Genomic DNA, 26,444 nt, shown 5'->3' with positions numbered 1-26,444 from the left:
ACATGTGTAGGTTGAATGGTAACACTGGAAGGGTTGCCTCTCGTGACCTTTTAATCGACAGGGTATGCAAATGTACGTTCTTCCTGTATCACTAAACATTGATTTGTCATGTCAGTATATTAAAGTGGGATGGTATGGGAAAAAATGCTCTTTTAATTTCTTCTTTAACAAATTAGAGATTGAAAACGTGGATGTGTGTTGTCAGAATTGTCTTCTAAAACATTCCTCAGACGTGATGTCACAGACCGTCTGAGAGGATATTTATTGTCTGAGGCGGAGGTTTATCGTGTGTCGGGTAGAGGTGGGGGTGCTGAAAGGTTGGTGTGCTGCTGTATGAGTTGTGGGGGGTTGTGTCTTTGTGTATTCTCAGACCGTGTCTCATTTGCCCTACTTGTGAAGCTTTGGCAAGTCTGTACTGGTCGGTTTGTAGGAAAATGCCATAAATCCCACCTGCGTGTGTCTCACTGCAGTTTTAGGCACATAGCACCAGCCTATCTCATAGACAAAATCGTGATTTAAAAGAAAAAAAAACAGCTTTACATTCATGCTACTGCTTATTGTAAAACATATGTTTTTGGATTGATACCCACCCAAAAAGGGGCAGTAATATATGGAATTTAGGGTGAAGGTCCCATGTAAAAGCTTGTGTGTCTACAGAAATGCCCATGTGGAATGTGAAGACCAGAATATAAAAATACTCAAATGGCTGACTGAAGCGGTCACAGCCGGTTTAATTTGGAAAAACAGACAATCTGCCAGCCATTTGCAGAAGAATCACAGCCCTTCTTCTGTTTCTCCAGCAGACGGGAACAGATCGAGAGCAGAAGCCAACAGCCCCGCCATGGTTGAACCAGCTGACAGGCCATCCACGGCCGGCCACAGGCTGGGCGCTCCCGAAAGCTTTGGGGTGTCCACCCTGGAGCCTGGTCTCCGTCCACCTGCACAGGCGCCAGGAAGAAAAGTCTCAATCAGGGTGCAGATGTTGGATGACACACAGGAAGTCTTCCAGATATCAGTGAGTAAAGTCTGTGGTACTATGAGCTAGTTTAACCCTTCTTCTATGTTGATTTTGCAAATACCTTTGGCATATTATTCCCTGAATTTGCTTTTAAACCAATTAAGTATCAAAATAAGAACATACCGTGATGCACGCCATTATCCTGGTCACGTGATCGTGATGACGCATCCCGTGCGCAAACGACAGCTGCTGTCGTTCACTTGAATGGGAGTTTGCTGACGTAATGGGCAAGCAAAAGACCATCCTCTCTCCCAAAAACTGCACAAATTCTGTTCAGAGTAAAATTCTCAGCATGTTCCGGTTTCATGTCATTCCGTGTGGGGGTGGGGTGGTGAAGGGTGGCCTCCTAATGTGGGCTAAAGCGTGCTTAGCACACAACATGTAGCATGGCCTGGAAGAGTAAAAGTCACCTAGAAGTTTGCTGTCCAGGTTAGTGACAGTCCACAACTTATATTTCCACAGTGAACAATGTCAATGGTGACTTGACTGGTAGTTTGACCCTCTGTAACACGCAACTTTCAGACACTCCCCAACTTCGACTCGCTATATGTGTCCTCCTTATCGGGCAGTTTCATCTTCACATTCGGCTGGACACAAAACGTTTGGCAAGTCCTCTGTGGCTGTACAGATTTTGATGAAGTTTGTCTTCACTTATAAGGCGTAATTCCACCTTTGATGTCCGCCATGGGATTCAATAATTCCTCGTGTGTCTCTTTGTTGTCACTGGCAGCCTTGTGTGTTTTACGCACGCGATACATCGCGATTACGTGACTGCCCAAAATGGCGGATACTATACTTAATGCAAAAGTATTCATAAAAAGTACTTTAAAATCATAATTGCTCAACATCAATTGACATTTTTTTTCAGGGAAGAGTTGAAATTAACCATTTCACAGAATAGCTGTTTAGTTTTTCACAAGTCTTGTATCTTATTTCAAGGTCATAGTGGTAACTAATCGTTCCCAAGAAAGACCATTAAGACTGATTAAGGAACCATTATGACTGTTTAGAAAACGTTTAGGAAACGTTGCAACCTTGAACGAACCCTGACTTGAAGTCAACATTCGTTAGCATCGTAAACATTTACTCTCAGTGGCTTTAGCAGTTCTTTTCCAAAGAGGCTTCAAGCTTTTTAATACTTCTCCCACTTGAAATTTACGGTCAGACTCAGCAGAAAAAAACGAAGAATTACACATTGTGTGTTTAACACAACCATATAATTAAAGTTTATTAGTCACATAGTATACCTTACCCACATGAATTGTATTACTTAAATCTATTGTAGTTAAAAAAATGTAGTTAAAAGAAGCCAATCTTGACAAGCTTTGTTTGGATGAGTATATCTGATGTAATGCTGTTTGGTGAAAAGGCTTCTCAGAGAGACTGCAAGGAGGTATAACAATGACATTTGCTCATAGATGCAGCCTGATATTTATTCATATTCAGGAAATTCCACCACTCAATTGCGTCATTCATATGTGAAAGTATAGTGCCAATTTTGGGGAAGGAAGACTACAAGTTATTGTCTGCCGAGTAATGTACGTTGGTGGAGGCATCAGTTATTGGCTTTTCTAAGTTTGGTCGTGCCTGTGGTTAAAAGTGTAGCAGAAAAAGCGTTTCAATCACAGGAAGCAAATGAAACACTTTCACTGTGTATTATCACTGACTATGAAAATAAGGGAGCAATTGTCTCGCCATAATCATGTCCTCTGCCATGTTTGTGCAGTTGTCCCACCTAACGTGTGAATGCAAAGATAAGCAGCTCACACTGATGACGCTGGCATTGGTTTGAAGAAATCGAGCACAGTCCAGTTTTCTGACATGCAGGCATTCATCTGAAAAGATATTTCTGCTTTTACTAAAATCAGATGGGAATGTGCGCTCGTGAGGGAGAATGGTTTTCATTACGGAAGGCACTGAAATCCCATTTCGCTGTTTTGCAGTGGCAGGACATTCCGGGTAATTAGTAATATTGAACATGTTTTTGCTAATTTGCAGTCACACACAACCTTGCAGACATCTGCACCATCTTTATATTCCCTGGGGAGTAGTGAAGTTAATTGCTTTGAGGAAATACCCCCCAGCCTCACAGAGTCCCAATCGGATCAGACGAGGCCTGTGTAGCGAAAACGCACATTTAGAGCCACAACTACTGATACACAAAACAATAGTATCCGTTCACAACCAAGTCTCTAATTAGTCAATCATTTCTTCTCATCCGGCAATCTTACTTGACCTTAATCCTCATAAGACTGTCCAATACTTCTTCATCTTGACTGACGTCTTTGTTGGACGCCAGCGGCTTTAAAGACCAAGATGGGTGGTGTGCGTGTTCAGGCGCAACAAGATTACAGTGTGGGGGTTTTTGTTGCATGATTGGATTGTGGCTTTATGATCTGTGTGTGTGAGGTGGGTGGAGCAAAAGAGATCAAAGCATGATAGGTGACAGGGGAAGAGGATTAAGGGAGAGAAGTGTATCAGATTCAGACGCGACATCACTTCACCTCTCCCGATGTCCCCCATGACTGAAGATATTAAGAGTCGCCAGCTACTGTACATCATGCACATAAGCACCCCTGAAAAGTATTTCAAATCGGTCTAGTCGTGATGTTTTTTTGTCAAGGCCGATACCGATTATTAGTAGTCAAGGAGACCGATAACCAATATTTCAAGCCGATATTCCGTAAAAGAGAAAATGTTAGAATCAAAATTTAAATAAAATACCTTTTCCATTTAATTTTAGACATATAAAGAATTGACAGCTTTGTATTTAAGATAGATTAACTCATTCACTCCCAGCCACTGAAGCAACCCCCTTCACTCCCCGGCCGTTTTACTGGATTTTGACTGATTTGCAAGGCCCACATAATATTGTGTTCTATTGCTATAAAAACATGGAACCTACCAAAAGAAAGATGAGTCTCTTCTTTCATCAGGAAAAAAAATCTTTTTCTGTCTGTTTCAGTTTGCAGCAATTAGCATTGGAATAAAGCTAAGGTTTTATTCATTATTCACAAATCTGCTTAGAATTGTGGGGAAATCAGCATTTTTGTCATTATTACCATTGATTCACTCATTCTCAGCAGTTGAGAGGCCACATCAAAGCCTTCTGGATGCTCTAGCATTAAAAAAAAAAAAACGTCTTTGGGACACTTTAAAATAAATATTTTCCCAAAATTTCAGCATAATTTCTCAATTTTAAAATTTCCTTTAATATTTTTAAAAAATAAAAAGTGTTGGGCGTTACCAGTGTCAGAATAATTTTTTATAAAGTGGAAATTTGAATAAATCCATAAATGAAAAGTTCCCTGTATCACACTGAGCGCCAAATGCATGTGAATGTAGCTAATTTAGGGTTTTCGGCAGGGTTTGTAAAAGATTTCAAAAGATCTTCGCAGTGAAAAATTGTCTGAATTTTTTCAGAAGTAAAAACTGTCTGTGAACATCTTACAACTCCTGATGAAAAACATAAATTTGCTACGTTTGCAAGCATTCACCGCTCAGTGAGATGCCAGCTTTATCGGCCTTCAGATTCATAAAAAATCCGATGCCAATATTTGGCATTTTGACAAATAATCGTCCTGGGTGATAATAGGTCTATATGGTCTAGTTGCTGTACATTTCTATACATTAAATCGTTTGTGTTTGTGTTCACTGTCCCAAATCTTTTTTGTTTTGTACTTGCGGCTGCCATTTCAAACTAAAGAATTGCGGTTTTGTATTCATTGACGAAAAACGTAAAGTTGTGCAGAAGTCTTAGGCCACAATTAAATGCATTAATTTAGCTATGCTGTACTACAATGGCCTTTAGTGGCTATTTCCCATACCAATTGATCACGTGGAAGCAGCATGCCAGCATCCATTACACAAACGGTTCTGTGTTACGCAAGCCGGCATTGCCTGCCTCATGCCTGTGGTTAAAGCAGAGCACGGAATAGCAATTCTGCCTGTGACAGCTTCCATTTATCCAATGTGAGAGCCACGTGGAAGTATTGCGACGTGCTGGGTTTAAAGACGGGGCCACAGAATGAGCTGTCCCCTCCAAAAGCACGGACATGGCAATAGCAATGAATGTGAGATTATGACTCGGGCAGCCAGAGACAGCTTCTGAGTGAAAGGGAGCAGGATGGGGCCCAGCAAAGGGACCCGAGTGCTGTTCCGCTCGCTGTCATGGAGAAATGGAAGGATTTCACTGAAATAGCGAGGGCATTCACCACACGCATCCGTCCCCCATGGAGGTGTTTCACCACGGTTCCAGCACACTGTGTCCAGTCTGCTTGGCTGCAGATGGGATTCTTGTTGTTTTTGTGAATGCTGTAAATGATATCTCCCTGTGAGGAAGCACTTCAGGTCAATTTCATTTTAATTTCCGTTTCTGACATAATGGAAGATTACATGCTGAAGCTGAAAAATTTCACACAGCTGGACTTTGAGTCAAAACAAGAAGAGTTGACCATGGGTGGGCAAACGTTTGTGCTCGAGGGCCACGTTGGAATATTTTTCCTTTTTTTTAAATTTTGACTTTATTTTTTAAAATAGACAGATGGGCCAGGTCATTAGTCAGTTGAGGAAGTTTAAAAAAAAAAAAAAAAGGAAAATGTGTTAAATTGTTTATTTTAATAATAAAATAATTTATGCTTATTTTCAGTTATGTTCATTACTCAATTACATTATGTAACATAATTAACAATTCCATAAAAAATAAAATACAAGTAAAATTGTTTATTTAACTACTGTTTTTCTATTTTATGTAAAATAAGTTTGTTTTAATAATAGTGTATTATTTTATATTTTTATATTATATTTCTTTATATTAACACATTATTTCACAACATGAATGTAAAGTGGTTAATTTAATTTTAAATTTCGTATTTTATGTGAAAATATTTTATTAAAAATATTTTAATTGTATTTTACATAATTAAACAATTATTTAATGAAATAAAATTTCTTATTCTACATGATATATTGTTTTTATTTACAATACTTTGACAAATTATTTAATCACATAGATAGAAAATTAATTTAAAATGTATAATACATTTTAAGGAACCAAATTTACGAAAATAATGGGTGAATTGTGTGTCACATTGGAGCATTTGCATCTAAGGACATGATTTAGGCAAAAATAATAATTTTTGAAAAAATTATTTTATTTTAAGAAGGTGACGATATGTATTATTTGGACTATTAATCTGCCATTTCATACAAGTTTGATAGCACAAGATTAATATTCAAACATAGATGAAAGTGCTGCATAGCATTCAGAAAATATATGGGAAAGCCCCTCACCCTTCGAGCCAATTAAAGGACGTCTGCCAACTGGCAACATTTTGCCACCTCAACAAGGATTTCAGGCTCCAGCTTCATTTGAGTTGGAAAATGAATAATTGTATTTGACAGTGATGGAACACTGACCATTTGCTGTTCTTTAGCTTTCAATAATAATAAAAAGGTAATTGATCGTATTATTGGTCTTCTTGTCTCCAAGTTTATAAGCGAATTCCTCCCAAACCTCAGGATGTCGCAGTCCACCATATTGTTGATTGCAGCTGCTATTTGTGGTCCGGATTAAAGAGCAGATTTGGCCCAATGTGGCTCGTAAGCCATACTTTTCATAACCCTGGGTTAGGTTGTTGTCCAATTGTCTCTTTAGGTTTCATGAATGGAATTGATAATTTGGATTTTCAGAACAAGTCCAATGGTCTCCCCGCTGCATCATGAATGTGAGAGTCATGAATTTTATGGGGTTCATTATTATGGGAGCCAGACTACACCGTTCTGCCAACAGGCATGGGACGCTAATTGCTTTTTTTAATGGGACAAGGACTCTGCATGTACTTAATTTGTTTTCCTCAATTGTGCTGTGAGGCATAACATGCATATACACACGCACACACCAGCTGCACACCAACACATCTCTGTCATTCACCTGTAGGCATTCTCATTATGTTGCCAGATTGATTGCCCATAATGCCTTGCTGTGAATGCAGGCAGGTAGATCGCCATGAGTGTGTGAGTTCTTTTCTTATCTAGTTGTGTTGAAGAGGAAGTGACTTTGATTTCTTGCCAGCAGGGTTAAGCCGTTTTACTGGACTAATCTGAGCTAGAGACTGTGATTGGTGGACAGACCAGGAAGGAGGAGCCTTGCTAAATGCTCCCACCCCCATTGTACACCAAGAATATTTTGCTTTTTTTGGAGGGGTGGGGGGGGGTTGTTTTCTTATACGATACTTTGTGGGGCACTAACCTGCAGTATGGTCACTTCCATCCCTGTTTAATTTTGGACACAGCATCTCAGTCAATAACACCTTTTGACTGGTACTGATGTAGCCAGGCTGGAGTTGAGTAATGGTAAGGCTTATTCAAGTCATTTCCAGTGTTTCCCCTTGTGGACCGGCCAAGTAACGGTCATGTTTAAAGTCAAAGCAAAAGCTCTCTTGTGCTATGTGCAAGGAGCTGCAGTGAAAAGCTTCCTTTCTGAATTCGCAGCAGGCTACCAAAGGAAGAGTAGCGTCTGAGATGTTTTGCTTCTTCTTCAGAGGGTTCTTATCATCCGTCTCAGCCATCTGGTTTCCATCTGTGCTCGTCCCTCATAGTTCTACAGATCACGGGGCATTGCATGCTTCCAAATCTCCTTTCACCACATTTTGAAAGGTTCAGTACTAAAAGAAAAGCAGCAAATCCAGATGAAAAGTGCTGGAACACCTCATGACATATTCAAAACCTTCCCTTTTCATGTTTGTGATCATCGCAATGGACCCATTCCAAGGCTGGCATCCATATTTAATAAAAATAAAAGTATGAGCACAGATGGTGAGAATATTTTACTTGGCTTGGAGGTGAAGCGTGACATGAAATACTTGAGGAAAAACAAAATGATTCCTGGTTGGAAGGAAATAAATAAAAGATTTTAGGAAAACATTGGGCAGGTGTGTGAGTGCTGTTTTAAGTTTAATGGCTGCATTTCTAAACTTAAAGAAGGGATGAGTGCAAGCCAGATCAGTGTTTATTGGCTAACCAATTGTCAAACAGTCAGTATTTTATTGATCAAGCAGGCACAAGTCAAAACTGGGATTTTGTTTAGTGGTTCTTTATCATCAATTTAATATATGTACATTATACTATTCCTAATTTGGGACTTGAATGAAAAAGTTTGGTATGCAGCTTGGGTTAAGCATTGCACTAAAGTGTATGAGGTGGTCTTGTGTCACAAAATATATATTAAATTCAATCCCAAACTACAAATTTTACCTTGGAAAGTAATCCCCTTGGAGTCTAATGTGCTTTCCCAGGATTCTTCTTGGATCCTCTGCAGTGTTGTCAACAGTAACATAGCTATCTTGATATTGTCCACATCTTAACGGGTCAATTTGATAACCGCCTTGAGATTGGGGGGGAAAAAAAGGGGGGGCGGCAAAAAACGCATCGAGACAGGTTGGGTGCTCCAGCACATTGTGAGGAGGCGCATGGTTGAGGTGAAGCAGCCACAAGCTGTCCTGCCACAACCTCTTCCGCACGACACAATGCAAACATGGAAGGGTCGCTTTTGTCATGTCTGGGGTCACACCAGGGTTAAGTTTGAGTTCATGACCTGTTAAGTTTGGGTTCATGACCGTGAGGTCAAGTGTCTGTTATGTACTAATGTAACAAGTGTCTGTTTTGAACTGATGTAACCAGTATATAGTTTCAACTGGTTTTAAGCTATGTGATGTCAAGAATCTTTAATTCTTTACCTGGTCATTTGAACTGAGGTAACAAGTGTCTGTTTGGAATTGATGTAACAACATATAGTTTCAACTGGTTTTAACTTATGTGACAGCTATGTGATGCCAGGAGCTTTGTGATGTCAATCTTTAATCCTTTACTTAGTCACAACCAATCAGATCGATTCACTGTCTGTAGTAGCTGTCTGAGAAGTGTGTGTGTGTTTGTCAGATTATTACCACTGTACCTCTGTGCAACTCTCTTTTTTTTTTTTTTCTCGTATAGTCAAGTTTGTTCCACGCCTCTTGATGTAAATAAATAGTTAAAATCTTATTTGTGTCTGCGCTTTGGGATCCAACCTTCAGCACATAACAGCTTTGAAGACATGCTGGTTGTTTTTCTGACCCATATTAAAGGGGGAAAACTTGTAGTTTGGGTTTGAAATAATGGCTTTTCTGACATGAGTCATGCAACTTTTCTGACCTTGTATGAAATGAGTCAGATTTAGGATTGACAAGATAACAATTCACAGTGGGAAAAAAAATACTGAAAAATACTGAAATACTTGCTTTGTTGAAGCTGCCTTAAGATGCCAGCTCATTGTGACGTGTATTTTCTACAGCCTCCTTGAATAGAGGAGCAGGATTACTATAATTTGTCTCCTGCAAAACCCGCATGAGTCACTAAATGAAAAGTGCATAGAAATGGAATGCACCAGCTGCAAACAGGCACTGTTGATTGGTGACTTGTGATGGAAAATGACCTTTTGAGTTCTCTTTTCACTTTGTATCTTGTACACCAGGACCACTTAGAACTTAAGGAAAATCAAAGTTTCAAAAGGGATGGACTGTGTTATCCAAGTGTCTGGAGGAGCTTTTGACTGCTAAATCTGGATTTTTAATTTTTTTTTTTTATTTTTTTTTTAAAGTCACAGACGTTGTATGATGGTTTCCAGGCATATCGCCAGATTCCAACTTGGTTTGCTGATGGACAGTCGGCTGTTGAGGCCCGGGACACTTCTTCTGCTCTCTAATTATTCTAAATGTGATGACATGTGGTAGTATGGTATTGGTCCCGATTCTGAACAGACGGCTTGTATGAAACCTAACCCCCAGCTTGGCAGGTTCAAAGTTAGAATGGGGGAAATCCTACTTCCACTGGTTAATCGTTGGTTAATCCTGGTTAATCTAGTTAATCCTCTACACAACACAAGTATGCAATCGTGGTTAAAAATATGACAAAAATGAAGGAGCTTGTGTATTGGAGAGTGCCTGAGTGGAGTGAGTGCGTGTGAACTAGTCTAGTCTATAAGAAGCATAATGCTATGTACCATATTTAATGTGCAATGTGCAGAAAATGCTTTAATCATACAATTCTTCATGAAAAATTATTCTAGTTTTTGTGGTAATGTGGATTTTGAACAAAACTACAATGATGACAACAGTGGTTTAGTTTTGTTTTTTTGAAAAGGGGGTGTGCAAAATTAAACACCACTGCAAAATAATAATGATGATAATAATAATCTGCGATTGACTGGCAACCAGTTCAGGGTGTACCCCGCCTACTGCCTGAAGCCAGCTGGGATAGGCTCCAGCACCCCCATGAGGAGTAAGGGTTTAAGAAGATGGGTGGATTGATATTATTATGATTATTATTATTATTATTATTATTAATACAATCTTATTTTACAATAATGTATTCCCTTTGGAATTTGGTGAACCTGTCAAACTTGGACATTGACCAAAATAAGTACAAACCATTTTTTTTAAAATGCCATTTGCACATATTTCAGGTACTGCTCCACAAGGCAGGGAGCTATTTTAGGATTACAGTTTTGAAAAGCAGTCCACTGACTGACTTTTAGTGGTAACATTAACTTAATTAAGGTTGGAGACATATTTGCTTTGCCTGCTTTGACTCTCTAAAGGTTTCACATGCAGTTAATTTAAGTGAAGGTCTTTAGTTTGTCCAAATGTTTATGGTGACATGATCTGTGTTGATGAAGCCCATGTTATTGATATTTAATCCCACCATTTTTCAAAAATATTGCTTTCCACGCTCCAATGTGACACATAATATATCCCTGAAGCATACCTGAATCTTCTTGTAAAAAATCTCAGCAGCTGAGACTAAGGAGACTGTTTTCCCTTAAAAATAGGTAGTACTTCTGTGTATGTGTATATGACATATATTTAAATATAATATTCTTGATCAGACTAAATTAGAAATAATTGTAGATGAAGTTTACATTATAAGATGATAGTGACCAAGTATCTGTTTTTTAGATCATATGATCTGTCTGAACATTGTTTTGCATTCACGGTTTGAGGTTAACACATTTGCAGGCAATAAAGCACTTTTTAGTGGTTAAAAGGTCAGATTTAGAGACGCACAAGGGTGGAGCAGCTTCTTACAGTCTAAACTATGTATTCGCTCCTGTTTCCCTGTCTCTTCTTAACTGTGGTTTGTATTTCGATAATTTTTATGAGGATATTCTTGGCCCAGGTGAATAATGATCTGGAATTTACTGTGTGTGCATGGAAAATGAACAGTATGTGTTCTTAAACTTGGAATGGCCTTGTCCTAGTGAGTGCGCCGTGAACTCTTTTTCATACAAGATTATACCGCTGAATGAATTGAATGAATCGTCACATGCTTCTTGTATGGCATCTGTCTGTCATCCCAACACACACAGGTTGTGATGTCATCAAATTCTTGTTTATTTTTTTAAGAAGAGAATATTGACTGTCTGACTCAGCAATATGGTAGTGCTCACTATTATTGTAGGAGTGTCTGTCTGCCAGTGCACGTAGGCGCGTTTGTCCATTCAGGCTGACCACACAAGCAGATGGCCGTACGCTCATGGTAGCCAGATGGTGTTAGCATTGGCTTACACCTTTGCTGCTCTGATTCTTATTTATGCTTTTTTTTTCTGTGCTTAAGGTCTTAAGAGCTATTCAGTAACTGTACAGTGTTCAACCAAATCAAAACAAATTAAAGCTAGCTAAACAGCTTTTCTGCAGTTCATAGTAAAAATGTTTTACTCACAAAATTTTGATAGCAACTGACGCAGTGACGTGCTGCGAAAGATTACCGCATGTGATTATAGGGTGAGCCGCTTCTTGTAAAGACCAAACATAGCTCACTTTCCGGGATACATTCCTTTCTTTTAGCATTACGGTTGACTTCTTCGCCATATTGTGCAGCAAGTACAGGAAAATGTCTACTGTGTTCCTAAAATTTTCCTAAAAAGTTTCTTGTTTCATGGTCCTAATCGTTTTCCTCATTGCTATCACTGGTACATTGATTGTGATGTCTCACAATAAAATTGATGCTCAGTGAGCTAAAATCTTGTAAGATTAGATGACATGTGTCATGCACAACATTTTGGTTTAATCGTTCTAGAGAACATGTATGCAAATTGTACTTTATAATATTGTGCTGAAGATGTGTAATACCTTTACAGCTCCCAACCTTGCTGACCAAGACATCCACCTGATTTTTACAATAATCAGTGTCTAAAAAGTAATGTTATCAATAAAATATTTATGTTTAGTTTCTCTGTGCTACTGATTCGCCGCCCAGCCTGAATATAACAGAAAAACAAATATCCTAGGTAATTTAGGGTTTGGTTCCACAGCTCTGTGTGTTTTGGCACCGCTTATTTGCCAGAGCACAGCTGAGACCACTGGATGAGCAACTTGCAGCTTTTCCCTGAGGCTGATTGGTTGGTTCTAAACACAGGGATCTGTGCACCCAAATCTAAAGCCCACACTTGTCGGTCAGGTTAAAGATCAGCCGTTTGTCATTAGGGGAAAGTTGTTTGGTGGGTGCCGGGGGTGTGTGCATCCAGAGTCACTGCCTCAGTCTGTTGTGAACCATGTAATTAGACACACATAAAGATGTGATCATCTCCAACATCAGCGCTCCCCAGCCTCATGCCTGCAGGCCGCAAGTTCAGTCTAACTTAATTCCTGCGTTTTATCTCATTTCCAGCAACGCTCCCCCGGCAAAGTGCTATTCGACCTTATTTGTGTCCATCTCAACCTGGTGGAGGGAGACTATTTTGGGCTGGAGTACCAGGACCACCGCAAGATGACTGTGAGATGTGCAAATTTGAACACCTCTCTTTGGGACTTTGACGTCAATGTTTCACTCTGACTTTCACACAGGTGTGGCTGGACCTGCTGAAGCCAACGATGAAGCAGATCCGACGTATGTTGCATAAATGTGTTGTACTGTTATTTAAAGTGAAAGTGACCCAAAAAATATATATATATTCTATGCAGCCCCACTAGTCTAAATATGGTATTCTGGTTAATATTGCGTTAGTGGAATATGAGATAAGCAGCAAAATCCAGCAGTTTTTATCAATAGCAGGAGGCAGCCATTTTGCCACTTGCTGTCGATGTTGCTCAGGCCTCATAAACAACCAATCACCAGCTCAGTTTCAGAAACAGGTGAGCTGTGATTTGTCGTTGCCTGAGCCCTGAGCAACTGTGATGTCATCTTCAGTCGACAGCAAGTGGCAAAATGGCCGCCCCGAGATGGATAAAAACGGCTGGATTTTGCTTCATAACTCAAATTCCACAAAGGTAATATTAATCAGAATGTCATGTTTAGTCTAGTGATGTCACATATAACATATTATTGTCTAGAAATGTTAAAGTTGACTTCTTTAATTTTTTTTGGTCATTTTTAATTTAACCCACTGTAAAGGAAAAATCTCCATAAAATTGTGTATTGATTGTAGTTCTGGTGTGACATCTCAAGCTACATTGAATGTTGTCTCTTGGAAACTCCCTTGTGGTACAAATCCTACCATTTTAATGATGCGCCAAGTTCATTAGTTCATAAGCTCTATTGATAAGTTGGTATTTGTCAAAAAATGACAAAAAATATAAACATTTTCTTTGCTAACATGTTCCCCTCCTTCCCTATTCAAGGGCCAAAGAACACTATTCTTCGTTTCGTGGTCAAGTTCTTCCCTCCTGACCACACGCAGATCATGGAGGAGCTGACTCAGTAGGTTTTACACAAACACATGCACTCACTTATCAGAGGAGGTGTAATTTCTGAGTTGTGTCTGCTCCTCATTTCAAGTTAGACTTCAACCATATTTACTGGTGGCACACAAAGCCTGGCTAGTTTGATCTCTCCGAACAAACTGTTATGGTTGGAGTGGGCTAGCTGACTTCAGCAATAGGCAGGAAGTGTTGCTCATTATTCTCCCTTTGTGTCATTCTCACTATTGTCAGCATTTCCATTAATTAGGATCGTGTTTCCCAAACTTTGAGCCAAGGTGCATATTTTACATTAGAAAAAAACACCAAAAAAATGCCACATGTCAAATGTTTTTATGAATGGCAGCAAGTGGATGCACAGATTTATTTACCTTCTGCTGTCTAACATTTTATTGTTTTGCATGTCACACTCACCGACGCATGGCTAAATGAGCAAAGATTCATTGTTTGAAGTCAATAAGTACCGTATTTTCCGCACTATAAGGCGCACCGCATTATAAGGCACACCTTCAACGAATGACATATTTTAAAACTTTTTCCACATATAAGGTGCACCGCATTATAAGGCGCACCTTCAATGAATAACATTTTAAAACTTTTTCCATATATAAGGCACTACAGTAGAGGCTGGGGTTACGTTATGCATCCATTAGATGGTGCTGCGCTAAGGGGAATGTCAACAAAACAGTCAGGTCAGTCAAACTTTATTAATAGATTACAAAGCAGCTTTCTGACAACTCCATTCACTCCCAAAATGAATAAACAGCTGTTTTATTATTTTCTCTGAGGTAAAGTATTAGTATTAGCTAGCGAACCAAGATGGCGGGATCTTCTGCGCATGCGCGTCACCGATCGTGCAGGGTCACCGATAGCGTCTTGACAGCGAGACTTGTTGCGGCTCAATATTGATCCATAAGGCGCACTGGATTGATTATAAGGCGCATGGTCAGCTTTTGAAAAAATTGAAGGCTTTTAGGTGCGCCTTATAGTGCGGAAAATACGGTAATCATTTCCAGAACAATTCTGAGAAATTGGACCATTTTGTGTGGCACACTAGAGAATCACTGGATTAGGATACATGCAGACCAGATAGACGGAGCCGTACAAGGCAGACATCTCATCAATGTTTTATTCGACTGAACCGGGCATGTACTGATGTTCCAAATTTAATGACGTGTATTTTGTTGTACATGTGACAGCAATGCAGTGAGCACAGCAAAGTACTTACACTGACATTCACAATTCTTGGCCAGTGACCTCCTTCCATCTGCTTCTGCTTTGCCTTTAGGTATCTGTTTGCGCTGCAGATCAAGCGCGACCTGGCCTGCGGTAATCTCATCTGCAATGACTCGAGCGCCGCCCTGATGGTCTCCCACATTATACAGTGTAAGAGCATGGAGCGTCACTTAGTTGATGCCACGCTTGGTGATGGGAATGGTGACGGCGGGTGTATCATCAAACACAATGAAATACTGGAGCTGCAAGTGCAGTTGAAAAACCACAAGCTGATTTAAAAAAAAAGAAATATTATTGTTAGGAAGCAGGAAATAGTGCATAAACTACGAGTTTAGCATGTCACAACACAAAAGACTGAAATCATCCATGAAAATATACAATTATGACGATCAAAGCAAAATCATACAAACTCTTTGTCCAAATAGTTTTGGACCTAGTACACACATCACAAGACACAGCTGCTTAAGAGTAAAACTAATGACAGAGAGTGGACCGGCCCAACATAAGCACTGGCTGCTGCTTATCGGCTGTGCACAGAAGGGCATGGCTAAAGAAATCAGGAGAATCGAGTATTACTCCAAACAGACACAGCACCTATGATTACAGTATACTGTAACAGCAAACTAAACAAAGTTAGACACAGGACTATAGCGGTTATATCCGCAATTGTACAGCTAAAGTTTGAATGGTACCATTTGTATTCAAAACCTATTTCACTGACCACATGAATCTATTCATGGTCTCGGCAGCAGGATGGAAGAAAGTGTATTGGTTGCCAGGGTAACCGTCATTGCTGTGCCCATACACCAGTACTTCATGGGGGGATGAATAAACGTAGAACTCGAATAGAAACCAGCTGAGGGCAGTCCTCTGCCAAGGCCGAACAATCCTAAGTGTGTCTGTCTGGTTTGATTGAAAAATCATGTCGAACTGTTCCAGTCTAGCTTTGTTGGTGCGGCTCCATCTGCTGGAACAACTTGAGCACTGTTTCACTCAGTCCAAATGCAGATGAACTGTAGCAGTCACAAATCAAAATAAATGATTGTGTTTGCAACTCTGTTTAGATTTCAATGAGTTGAGCAAAATTAAACGAGTTCTTGCGCTGTACTTTTTCCACCCTGCCATGTCATCTCACCTCCATCTGTCTCCCTTCCTGTCTTTCCCCATATTCAGCGGAGATAGGAGACTTTGATGAGACCCAGAGCTGGCAGCATCTTCTGCACAATAAATACCTGCCAGACCAAGACGCCATCCGGGACAAGATCACCGACTGTCACCGCAAACATGTGTAAGTTCGAACACCAGGTTTTTCAGCTTTTTGGGTTCTATGCTGGCCATTTCGATGCACCTTGCTTCCATTTTTGAATGATTTTTGCTGTGTTAATGCAAATTTAATTACATTTAATTATTTTGTAATTTAATCTGAAGATATATCAATAATATACAGTACGTCAAATTGTATCTTTTGGCTCTGTCATGGCTAAATATATATATATTTTTTTTTAAATTCTGTGTTATTTACTGAATTGAATCATACACAATTGCAGTAGAATGGGTTTCATTCTAGATTTAATTTGTGTAATTTTTTTACTTTAATTTTGTCATGAGCTGGAGGTTGGATCCCAGAGTGCAGGCACAAATAAGATTTTAACTATTTATTAACATCGAGAGGCGTGGGAACAAACTTGACTAGATGAGAAACAAAGAGAGTTGCACAGATGAACAGAAAGCAATAATCCGGCAAAACACAGACAATTCTCAGACTGCACCAGACAGTGAATCGATCTGATTGGTTGTAGCAAGTAAAGGACTATAGAACGACATCACATAGCTCCAGACATCACCTAAAGGATTAAAGATTGACATCACATAGCCTAAAACTAGTTGAAACTAGATGATGGTTACATCAGTTCAAACAGACACTTGACCTCAAACTTAACAGGTCATGAACTCAAATTTAACCCCGGCGTGACCCCACACATGACAAATTTATTTCTACCAGATTACATAATTTGCCAAATTTTGGACTCGGGAGCAAATTTCTGTACTGGTAATATTCTTAGTTTGAAAAAGTAACGTTTAATGCAACTGCACGCCACTGATGCAAATTAATGGTGTAATTTTGATTATAACAAGTGGAGGATCCCTCTGATGACTGTAAAAAACGTGAGAGAATATATGAAAATTATTTATTTTTTTGACTATTTTTTTCCAACCTGAGCATTGTGTATACAAACTGAAATTTTCATGGTTTAAAAAAAAAAGTTTGATAAATGTCAAGACCTTATGTTAGTTAAAAAAATGCAGTGTACTATATATTGTTTTTAATCTTAGACACGAGATCCGTACGTGGCCAAAATTAGACCACAAACAATGTGAAAGACCATTAAAAGCTCAATAAGGCTTCGGGTTGAAGAGCTGATCGAGGTTAGGCGTGCTTGTCAAACATAAACAGCACTGAGCGTCCCTAATCTGACTGGGGATCAGTTCCAGAAGGGTGTCAGGAGTCATAAACACGGACATCCACAGCAGGTCTTGCACCAGATTTCTATCTCACACACTACACACCCATCTTGCAATCATATCACTCAAGCAGATTTTTATCTTTCCCTCACTCTCCTATAAATACGCACGTGCAAGCCTGTGGCACCCATGTGGACCTGAGTGTTTGAGCACCCCCATTTTTTTTTGCGAGGGAAGGGTGTTGTTACCAAAACACCTCTGTGTCCTCGCCATATTGGTCCTTGAAACATGACTCTAGTTTTTATTTCATTTTACAAGCGCTGCATTTTACACTGACTTTTTCCAAGCGCTCAGCAACACAAAAATTTTGACGTACCTTCAGCCCCAACTCCCCTACACTTTTGCACTGTTTACTTTACCCCCCATGTATCCATTTATTTCCACTCCCCCACAGCGGGAAGCGATCCACAAACATACTGTTTGGCACTCCTAAAATGCACCTGGGAGAACATAGACACACATTTTCCCACTGTTTGCACGTGCACGTCATTTCCAAGTTAAAAGTGTTGCAGATAAGCACTGAAACCCGAAGCAGCGCGTCCCTGATCCCTTTCCCTTCCCCCATCCCTCAGCCGATGCAGGAAGGAAGTGGCTAATTCAGTAGCGTATACAGGAAACAGGAAAATATTTTCCGATTTGCAGGGAAACAAAGCTTGTCACCGCCATCTGATCTCGCCGTGTATTTAAAGCGTGCTGGGGTTTTTTTTTCCAATCACCTCAATCATCATTGCGATCTAATTAAAGGGTACTACAAACACCGAAAAATAACGGATTCTACTTCCAAATATTGGCACATCATTCGCCTTCAGACTGTTGCGATGTTAACAGCAGACTGTTTAACAAACAAGTAATCCGCTAGATAAGCATGAGTCCAACTACTGACTGATGGGCCGGTCTCTCTCCACTTCAGCGGACAGACCCCCGCAGAGTCAGACTACCAGCTGCTGGAAATCGCCCGGCGACTTGAAATGTATGGCGTTCGCCTGCACCCGGCAAAGGACCGCGAGGGTACCAAACTCAGCTTGGCTGTGGCCCACACCGGGGTGCTAGTGTTCCAGGTAACATCCATACAGCGTGTATATAATTCATAATTTTACCACAAAATTGTGTAGAAAGAGAGTTGTGGGTTATAACTTATGCAGGATATACTATATAATTTCAAAATTAACGGAATCAGTACAAAAAATTTTATTTCGTTCTCTGGGATTAGACTGTGGAACAGTTTAGTTGACAGCTTAAAATAGTGTTCACAATTAAATCATTTGTGAATATATTACCAAAAAAAAGATTATTAATAGGATATTAGGATGAATTGGAGGTCTAACAGTAAGCAGCTCTCCTTGTGTTTTGTTTTTTTGTTTTTTTACTACTTGTCTAATTTTTTGTATACATTAACAGAACAGAGATCGGGGCGACATTTCATAAATCTGGATGTCTTCTGACTCCCCTATATTATTAAACTATATATGATTGATTTGTCTCACCATTTTTTTTTTCTCATTTGCTCACAATAACGTGTAAATATGTTTTTTTAATGTTGTAAGTGTCCCAAAGACACTTTTTTTTTTTTTTTTTTTTTTAATGATAGAGCATACAGAAGGCTTTGATGCAGCCTCTTAACTGCAAACAGTTGCAGAAATGGTAGCTATTACACAAACGGCCAGCAGGTGGCAACAGAGCAAAGGAGATCAACCAGGGCCATCTTGAAAAAAAGCTAAATTACTTAGAATTTTAAATAGATTTGTGAAAACTGATGAAACTTAGCTCTCTTCTAATGCTAATTGCTGCAAAACGGAAACAGATAGAAAGATACTTTTTTTCCTGATGAAAGAAGATACTTTAATCTTTCTTTTGGTAGGTTCCATGCTTTTATAGCAAGAGAACACAATATTCTGTGGGCCTTGCAAAAATCAGTCAAAATCCAGTAAAACAGCCGCGAGCGAACGGGATTGCTTCTGTGAAAATGGCTGGGAGTGAAAGAGTTAACTACATGAACCTCATTCTGTGCATATGTTTTCCTATCAGGGTTACACAAAAATAAACGCCTTCAACTGGTCCAAGATTCGCAAACTCAGCTTCAAACGCAAACGATTTCTTATCAAGCTGAGAGCTGACCCTGCTGTAAGTTTTTCCTGCCCCTTCCATTATGAGGTTGCTTGTAGCGCCAGCTCTCTACATGTCCACTTCCTCTTCTTCTTCTTCCAGCAAAGTGGTCACCATGACACGCTGGAGTTTGCAATGGCCAGCAGGGACTGCTGCAAGATCTTCTGGAAGATCTGTGTCGAGTATCACGCCTTCTTTAGACTCTTTGAGGAGCCCAAGCCCAAACCCAAGCCCATCCTCTTCACTAGAGGATCCTCATTCCGCTTCAGGTAGTAGCAACTAGAGCTGGGTATTGATTTCTAATTTTCTCAATCAATTCGATTAAGATTCGCAAGAGTTCATTTGATTTGATTTATTTTATTTTTTTTTATTCACTTCAATCCAATATTGATTAATTATGGGACATCAATTCTTCTTAAATGTGAAGGACATGATAAGAAACTCCACAAATATTAAATTCCAAAGTAAATTTTAACATGTGTTATCACTTTAGTGTTTGTTACACAAACAATGACATCATAATTCTATATACTTTTAATTAAAAAGATTCTGAATGGTCTAAAAGTGCAATAAATCAGGTCTTTCAAAAATGTAAGAAAATTCTTTTCAATTCATGTGAACAGTAATTTCAAGAAAACTAAGATTAAAAAAAAATCAGCCTTTAAAATTATATTAAGAATTTATGGGAAAAAGAGTTATTAAAATTATCAATTCATGGTTTTATGAATCGATATCGTGCTTGAAAAGGAAAATTGATAGCAACTTCTGGAAAGCCAACAGGACACATTTGATTTGGTCATTTACACACCAATAGTATCAATAGATACAGAACAGATAGCAGTAGATATATACAATAGTTGGATGGATCGATACAATAGATGCAATTGATACAATAGGTAGATCCACATATACATACACATACTGTATAAATTTAGAAATAATACACAACAATATTCAGAACTGATTCAACTATGAGTGAATTGAAATTTTTAGCTTAGAAAAGAAAATGTTCACATTGACAAAATCATTTGCAATGAATGGCCCGCCTTTGTTGGGGTATTTTGGAAAAAAAATTCCATAGGAATTCTGACTACTGATATAGGCTTCCTAACAAAACTGTTGGAGTATACTAATTTATTCTGAGAACTTTCAGTCATTTTCGCAGAAATCACTTCAGCAAGCATTCCTGTTTTAACTCAATTATTGCCATGTATTGCACACTTAATTTGCCTCTTTGTGCCCTGTTTTTGCAGTGGTCGCACCCAGAAGCAGATCATTGATTATGTGAAAGATTCTGAGCTAAAAAAGGTTCCGTTTGAAAGGTAAGACTGTTCAAACTGTTTACCAAATATTTGCATGTGATTTGACCACAACTGTCATCCTTAACAGGAAGCACAGTAAGATTCTGTCAAGTAGCAGCATGCCCCATCAGTCCTCTTCCTGCAGATCGCAAGTGCCAAAAGAGGTAACAGATTCATATTGCAGGAGGTAAAAAAAATAATAAAAAAAAAGAATCAGAGGCCATTAAAAAAAAAAGCTTCTCCTCCACTGTCTTACAGAGTGTCACATCTGTGCCGGTGGAAGATCGACCAGACTCAGCCGGACAAGTGGACTCTAACGGTGCACAGGAGCTGCCAGGGGCCACGTCTTCCACCAACGGCTTCCGTGATAATACCGCAGCTCCCGGCTCAGATGCCAGGCAGACCCACAAAGACAAGCATCTCCTCAATCCAGGTCCATCCTGCAGGGCGAACAAAGGCAGCAGTTCTTCCATTCCTTACATAGACTGCAGCGACGTAGACAGTGAATGCGATGTCACAAAGAGCAACAAAGGTTGTAGCCAAGCCGATGGCAGCAATGACGACGAGTCCAAAAAGCGCACGGGTTGCAACACTCCGAATGGAGGCCCAAATGGGAGTTTGTTCAGGCTCGTTAATGGCTTCTACCACACTAACCACTCGGGGTTGATGCAACAGCAGGATGTAAAAGGTCAACAGCTGGGTGATAGAAATGGTCGCGATTCCAGCAGGGTTAATGGTCGCCACGAGATCGACGACGATGACAGTTTGTCAAATAACAACAGAGCTTCTCATCATGGCCACCTGCCGCTGCATAGCACGCTGCTGGACGAGATCTTTCAGGGTCGCGAGAAACGGGCGGCGGGGCGCCCGTTCGGAACGGGCACTCAAAGCCAGTGCTCGAGCCCGGTGATGAGCACCTTCCACCAGCGCACGAACTCGCTCGGTAACGGCGAGGTAGCAAACGGTCACCCTCGATGGGATGACGCCGGGCATTATTTCAGTAAGCGTCCCGGAGGTACGCCCGTCGAGGCGCCCGTTGTCCCCCCGCCCACCCACTATGGCAGCTACTCGCCCGTCAACATCATCACCAACCGCACGCCTGCACATTTGGCCAAACAGTGCAGCAACAACAACATGCGTAATCGCTCCGATACCGATCCGTTCATTCTCAGCCAGCTCACGTCCACACCCATCTACCACACGAGCCCGCATCACACCCGGCTGCATGCTCCGACCCCTTGTTCAGCCCCACTGGAGAGAAGAATGATCAACGGTAATCACACGGGCAACCTCTTGGCTCCGGGTCAATCGCGTTCCAATACAGTGCAGCGCTTATTCGGCCAGCGTGGCGCACCCGCAGCTCAGAACAACCGTAACAATTTAAACCAGCCGGTTCAAATGATCGACGGCTCCACCAGCAGCGGCAGCGACACTAGCGACACCGAGTCGGACACTGGCAGCAGCGCGTACAGCCACCCGCTGACGTTCGGCAACCCGGCCGCCGTCAGCTCCATGAATTCGGTCAACTCGAACGGCGTGAGCTCGTCTCCGCCTCCGCGCTGTAAATTCTCCTTTGGGAGTCTCCAGCTGGTTGACGGTAATGGAGAAGCGGAGCAAGGTTGCTACAATTTCAATGAGGAAGATAGAGGCGGTCGCGTTTTCAGCTGCTAAAGGCGATAAAGCTAACCATCCATGGCATCTTATAGTTACCATGAGGGGCTGATGTGGGTGTCAATTCTTTCTTGTTTTGGGTCAGTGCGTAGTTTAACTCATTCACTCCCAGCCATTTTCATTTTAGCCACCTCCTTTGCTCCCGGCCCACAGAATATTGTTCCATTGCTATAAAAACATGGAACCTACCAAAAGAACGATTAGTGTCTCTTCTTTCATCAGGAAAAAAAAGTATATTTCTATCTGTTTCTGTTTTGCAGCAGTTAGCATTAGAATATAGCTAAGTTTCATCATGGCGAAAATGGCTTGTTGCAACATGGCCCTGGTTGATCTCTTATACTCTGCTGCCACCTGTTGGCCGTTTTTATAATAACTACCATTCTTCAACCATTCTGTTCAGTTCAGACGCTGCGTCAAAGCCTTCTGTATGATCTAGCATAAAAAAACAACAACAAAAAAACGTATAAATATGTGTTTGGGTAATATTTAAAATAGAACATATTTATACGTTTTTGGGAGCAAATGAGTTAACTAGACGGTAAGGAAAAAAATTTGGTTGAATTTGTAAGTTACTCACAAAGAAATGACCAGTACCCCTAATTGATTTCGATTATGGTGATAGACAGAATATGTTAAAATGGCATAAAACAACATTCCTTGTGAATGAAGTACGTTTTTGGCTAGCACAAGTAGGTCAGGAGAGAATCCTCAGTTATGTTGATCCCAAATATCTCAACTTTGGTTTCATCTGACCATAATCCGACTCTCAATCATTGATATTCACTGGCAAACTTTAGGCCGGCCTGCTTATCGGCACTCCAAAAATTGAGTCCATTACGGTACAGTTTGTAACCACCTATTTTCTTGATGACGGAGATCCCAGCTGCCTTGAGATCAACTTCATTAATTAATAATAAATGAATAATTTTGTACGTCTACCAATTGAAATAACCGCACCAATAGTTTTCTTTCAGACTTTGACCGAGCCTTCTGCTTATATTCGTGACCCAATCTTGTCCCTAATATCCATATTGGAATCGAGATTGGAGGTAAGAAATTGATTCCTAGAACAGATGCGCTTTAATTATACATGGGAGTTGAAATCCAGCCAATCAAATAGGAGCCACAATTCTGACTGGCTTGTTACAATACTGGTTTCATTCAACATTTACCAACTTTTGACTGATATACTATAAGTGAGCAAACTTACAATTTATGCACGGGATAAATACATAAAAAAAAAATCCCCCCTTTGTATATATTACTCCTGCAATGTCTGACTTGTTTGAATTTAATATGCGTTTAAGACAATGTGGTTGTTAGGGATGTTAAGGTGTGATTATTACGGGATGCAAGTGTCCCACTGGATTGTTTCAGGAGACTGTAATAGACTGTAGCATAACCATGAAATCTACTCACGCAATTTAGAAATGATTATGATAATAGAAAAACAAATTTTGACTTTGAATGACAGCTTATTAGGGTTTAATTTAAGAACTCTCAGGTTTCTGAGCTGTTGACAGTGAAAGTTAGCTAACATAACATAAAGTGGGCAATCCTGCGTACAAGGTTGTTGTTGAACAATGTGCCATAACCCCAACTGCATATATGTATTTTTACATTGTTGTTTTGTGCAGAATGCAAGAGTTCTAAATCTAAAGGACTAATGTAGCATACAGAATTTTGTTTTCTTCACCAAAATTCTCCATTTGTCACCTTTTAGTCCATATTTTGTTTGTTTTATTCTTGACATGTTTAGGTGTAGAGAGCAGGTTGTTTGCTTAAACTGTAATGTTGTATATGTCGTCTTGCGCAATACATTAGTTTTCATAGCAGAAGTGATGTGAAGGCATTTGCCTTTAGGGCATCTGTACTTTTCCTGACTGTCACCTGTGATCATTTTCAAGAGGGCAGCCGTTTAGAACAATCCTTCATTTAAGAGGGGATTGCTCATTGATTGCTGCACTTGTTGCAGGAGTAGTAGCGTTTACTGCCTTGGCGCTCCCGACCTTTTGGAGCACTTTTCATACTTTTTCTGGTGGAGACTTTTGTAGTATTTTGTATTTAAAATTAGAGACGCTTAAAACGGATGTATTTGAATAGAGTAGTGGGAGTTAGAATAACCTTTATATACCGTACACATTTATGTAGCGTATTTTTGTATAATTGGCTCTGTCACATTGGTGGGTGTCGGGCCTTTTCCGGTCTTTACACAGTTACACCTTTTGCACTCACAGTAATCACCAATCAAACGTGAAGCCATTTCCTTGTGACCATTCATGCTTGGCTTGGCTCCTGGCATGCAACCACACACACACACGCTCTATCTGTGTGTGGCTTTTCCTTGGATGAGTCAGATTACCGGGCCTGCTTAAGTTTCCATCGCGATGTCGCCACATTAATGAATTCTGTACCAACCTGCTATTTGTTTATACATTTAAGGATGCTTCGGAATGAGAAGCAAATGTGACAGTCTGACTGTCTGGAAAATTGCTTGCTAAACTCCTACGTCTGAGTGACATTTCCCCCTTGGCTTGTCCTGATACAAATGTTAATACTTCATGCTTTGTTACTATTTTTAAGCATGTTTTTCGGGGTGTCACCCTCACTCCTCCCCAGAATGCATGTTAACTTTTCTGTCATTGCGCTTTCTTCTTGCTCACTTTGTCACTCACTTTTAACTCTTTTACTGCCATACGTTATCAAAAAAAACAACAACCTCCCCACAGTGCCAGCCCATTTCAAGCATTTTAACTCATCTTTCAAGGCAAAAAGAATATTGTTTGCTTTTTACTACATATACAATGTGTGTACTGAATGAAAGATTGCATTCCATTCTTTAATTAGAAAAAAAAAGATGTTTAAAATATGTCATTTGAGTGACATTTAGTGAAAATTGAAAAGTTGAAAACAAGCTTTTTGTGAAAAGATACATTTTCTGCACAACAGTTACTTTGTCACTAATATTTTTGTTTCGTGACGCTCTGTGAATTGGATTTAATGTGACAAAGGCTCATTCACATCATCCTTGACAACGTTCTATTTCATCAGATTCCGTCACGTTTCATTGTAATTCCATATACCGGCAATCCACTGAAAAGAGACACAATGCTGCCATCTGCTGGCCATAGTTAGTGGTGTTTTTGATTCCACAACCCATTTACCAGGCAGCACTCCACTTTCACGTTGCACTTCCCATTCATAATAATTAAAAAAAAAAAAAAAAAAAAGGAAAAAAAAACGTAGTTGACGTCATTTAACGTTTATGGCAGCATACGTCATGATTTTACTAATCGTTATTTAACGTTTTTGGCGGTCAAAGAGTTAAAGGCTTTGAAGTGGTTCCAGAATGTTTGAGAAGCTTCCCTGATGCTTATGCAAAGCATCATTATGGATTACTTGTCTGTACAGTTCTGTTTCGCTTCCGAACATTTAGGAACCATTTGAACTATGTTTCCACACTGTGCACACGAGAGGCAAAACAAAGATGCCTCAACTCCAGTGGGTGGGAGGGTGACAGACGGATACAAGTCAAGTTCAGTTTAATGCATATTGTAAGTGCAAATATGTTTGAACCTCACTGCATGTTTTTAAGTTGTTTGTGTGGGATTATTATTATTATTTTTTTTTGTTAGAGGAAGGACATGCAATCATGCACATGCTGGAGTTGAGTCATCTTCTCTTCCCTCTCATGAAAAAGCCCATACATGGTGGTCATTATAATTATAATATGCTAGATCGTGACATGATAGATTGTGATTTTGTACTTTCTTGAGATAATCAGAGCCAAATTTGCTCGTGTAAATGTTCGTATAGTTGTTTTTAGCTAATTACATGACCTAGTCTTATATTTATTTGTTT

At 39.9% G+C, this 26,444-nt stretch overlaps 1 protein-coding gene and 1 long non-coding RNA gene across 2 annotated transcripts in view; one reads left to right on the top strand and one right to left on the bottom strand.

Annotated features, from left to right (window-relative positions):
* LOC144013689 (FERM, ARHGEF and pleckstrin domain-containing protein 1-like) overlaps positions 1-26,444 on the top strand; it is a 42,629-nt gene that overhangs the window by 4,594 nt on the left and 11,591 nt on the right. Inside the window, exons 2-13 of the mRNA XM_077512827.1 lie at positions 801-1,015; positions 12,722-12,826; positions 12,898-12,940; positions 13,672-13,750; positions 15,038-15,135; positions 16,159-16,273; positions 18,419-18,566; positions 19,534-19,629; positions 19,714-19,880; positions 20,865-20,933; positions 21,001-21,076; positions 21,171-21,345. Of these exons, the coding sequence (XP_077368953.1) occupies positions 842-1,015; positions 12,722-12,826; positions 12,898-12,940; positions 13,672-13,750; positions 15,038-15,135; positions 16,159-16,273; positions 18,419-18,566; positions 19,534-19,629; positions 19,714-19,880; positions 20,865-20,933; positions 21,001-21,076; positions 21,171-21,345 (1,345 nt within the window). The 5' untranslated portion in view covers positions 801-841. The remainder of the gene's footprint in view (positions 1-800; positions 1,016-12,721; positions 12,827-12,897; positions 12,941-13,671; positions 13,751-15,037; positions 15,136-16,158; positions 16,274-18,418; positions 18,567-19,533; positions 19,630-19,713; positions 19,881-20,864; positions 20,934-21,000; positions 21,077-21,170; positions 21,346-26,444) is intronic.
* On the bottom strand, positions 708-3,360 carry LOC144013691 (uncharacterized). The gene is made up of 2 exons (XR_013282299.1): positions 3,250-3,360; positions 708-3,134 (listed from the first exon to the last, which is right to left on the bottom strand). It is a non-coding gene; the product is annotated as an uncharacterized LOC144013691 (long non-coding RNA).

This window comes from Festucalex cinctus, chromosome 2 (genome assembly GCF_051991245.1).
Source record: "Festucalex cinctus isolate MCC-2025b chromosome 2, RoL_Fcin_1.0, whole genome shotgun sequence".
NCBI classification, from domain to species: domain Eukaryota; kingdom Metazoa; phylum Chordata; class Actinopteri; order Syngnathiformes; family Syngnathidae; genus Festucalex; species Festucalex cinctus.
The sequence above is the reverse complement of the archived record's forward strand: the minus strand, read 5'-3'. Positions and strand labels throughout refer to the sequence as shown.